Source organism: Priapulus caudatus, unplaced genomic scaffold, assembly GCF_000485595.1.
Source record: "Priapulus caudatus unplaced genomic scaffold, Priapulus_caudatus-5.0.1 Scaffold440, whole genome shotgun sequence".
Taxonomy (NCBI): domain Eukaryota; kingdom Metazoa; phylum Priapulida; class Priapulimorpha; order Priapulimorphida; family Priapulidae; genus Priapulus; species Priapulus caudatus.
This window is the reverse complement of record NW_014577501.1, coordinates 167,523-169,916: the sequence shown is the minus strand read 5'-3', so window position 1 is coordinate 169,916 and position 2,394 is coordinate 167,523. Positions and strand designations below refer to the sequence as shown.

The window sequence follows — 2,394 nt, the reverse complement described above, 5'->3', positions numbered from 1 at the left end:
GAAGTAGAAGTAGAAGTTCTCATCGTACACAGCTGAAGTACATGGCTATATAGCTTTAATAGTGCAACTCGGCCGAAAATGGTCGAACTACTATTTTTAGCTCCTGATATAGTTGAAGAAAAGCCCTTAAATCATCAGTTGATTTAAGTGCTCTGGCTGAAGTATAGGTAGGATCCTATGATCCTATGGAGGATTTAAAAGTGGTCTGCTCTCTTCTGGCGCTACTAGCCGGAAGTTGATGCTTTAACAGGACGCGCGCCACGTAGTGGGAGAATGTAGCACTACGATGACGTAGACTGGTACCCGGTCCCACCTCTCAGCTTAGCTACTCTGGGATTAGCATCGAGTAATCGAGGTGGGAGCCAGTACCAGTCTATACCAGGACGTCCAGCACCATATTGTGTTCACGGTCGTCGGAATTTCATTACTGATCCTACTTGCACATTTCTGTATTTTGTACAAGTAGAAGAGCCAGTGACAATGCCAGATCTCAACGAGACACCAATGGATCGCTTTAGGCATACACTGTATAAGATCATAGACACTCCAGTCAGCCTGTTTAGAGGTTTGTGTCAATGTTTGTTGTTTTTTTGTAAATGGCCCTCTCCGGTTCAAGGATAGAGATGATGTCCAGGTAGCTCTAGTAGTAGTACTATAGCCGCTTACATTAACTGCCGCTGCCGGCCGGCCGCTGCCGCCGGCGCTGCCAGCGGCAGTTAATGTAAGCGGGCTATAGTACTAGAGCTAATGTCCAGGACACTGGCAGCAAGAACAAGTCCGCACCAGCTACAGCACACACGCCGCCATTGACTATATATATACTACAATCTACATCATACATGGTGCCTAACTCGCCGCCGCACGGACCACAACTCACCGTTTTCAATCGGTTACAACTCCGGTGTTCCTGCAGGTGACGCCGCTTTCCAACTATCGTTGGAATCGCGGAAGACTGCTGAACAAGCTACACCCGCCATTTTTGACAATCGGCCCGCCACAATGCGCTCAAATCACAGAAATTCCTCAAATATACATGCGAAATGATCTTTCGCATGCTACCTATGAAGAAGGCCGCAGGGCCGGCTGCGCTGATTGGCTGCAGCAACTGCCAGCAAGTCATTTGCGTAGTTGCGCAGCCTGTCTGCACATTAAACTTGCTTCAGCCAATCAGCGCAGCCGGCCCTGCCGCCTTCTTCAAAGGTAGCATGCGAAGGATCATTTCGCATGTATATTTGAAGAATTTCTGTGATTTGCTTAATTTTTGTGGAGTAGTGGCTGCGTCAATGACTGGAAATGCAAGAAAAGATAGTAGAAGGAAAACAAATTTCATTGTCAATGAATGACGGAAACATGCGAGGTTTCCCGAAGCTATCGCCAGAACGCGAGTCGGTCGCAGTATTGACTAATGTCTAGTCGGTGTTTGGCGAAAATACCAGATTTTCACCGCTCATTATCTCAGCGTAGGGGCATCGTAGGGACATGCGGTTTGTTTTATATGAACAAGGTAGGACAGCTGATCAATAATACTGGAAAGAATCGTCAAAATAAAACGGGGAAAGTTTATTAATTCGACTAATACTGCAACATGGTTTCAGCATTTTACCGTTGTACGCTCTCCTTTTTTATATGCTCTTGATTTCGTGTTTATTTACCTTTTTATTTTTTTATCGAGACGTTTCAAGTGCCTGTGGCTGTAGCCTCGGCGGCTCAAGGATGGCAGTAGGCAACAGTTATAATGCGTTTCGAAAAAGCAAACAAATATCAAAGTTATTCGGGACGTGGGGGGGTAATCCGAAAACGAGTAGGGTGTCGAAGCTGGGGGTCAAAGGTCAAAGGTCAAGAGGTGTAGAGTTGTAGTTAGGAACATTTCCTCTTTAACTTAAGGTATAGGGAGGAAATGCAGAATTGCGGCACAAATCTAAATGGCTCAACCTAGGCTCGTGATAGTCGGTGTATAGCATCATGGTAGGAAAAGCCATCACTGTGCCGAAATTGGAGGTCACAGGTCAAAGGGCAATGGGGCACATGGCAGATTTTAGACATTTTCTGAGGACATGGTCTGACAGAGCGATTGAAAAACTTTTTTGTTTCAGCGGTGACCTACCATTTTTATGGCTTTATTGAAAGGACCATGAAATGTACTTTCTGCTGACATGCGAAGAGTAAGTGTCTGATAATGTTTTGACCCTCAAGTGGAGGGTTAAACATGGATTTGTTTACTGTTAGAAAGAATTTGACTGCCGCGTTTGCTAGTAGAATCTATACATGCCTGGATGTATGAGGCTACAATGTCACAGTGAAATTTCAAAAGCTAAATTTGGTTGAAGAAGGTTTTATAGCTTATATAAAGCTCCTTAAATCGTATAATTTCTATGGCATTCTGTACTGTCAGTG

General features: G+C 44.8%; 1 protein-coding gene across 1 annotated transcript in view; it reads left to right on the top strand.

Annotated features, from left to right (window-relative positions):
* The first annotated feature begins 366 nt into the window (after positions 1-366).
* The window catches only part of LOC106810436 (NADH dehydrogenase [ubiquinone] 1 beta subcomplex subunit 10-like), a 6,208-nt gene continuing 4,180 nt past the window's right edge, over positions 367-2,394 (top strand). The window contains exon 1 of the mRNA XM_014813791.1: positions 367-565. Coding sequence (XP_014669277.1) covers positions 481-565 — 85 coding nt within the window. The 5' untranslated portion in view covers positions 367-480. The remainder of the gene's footprint in view (positions 566-2,394) is intronic.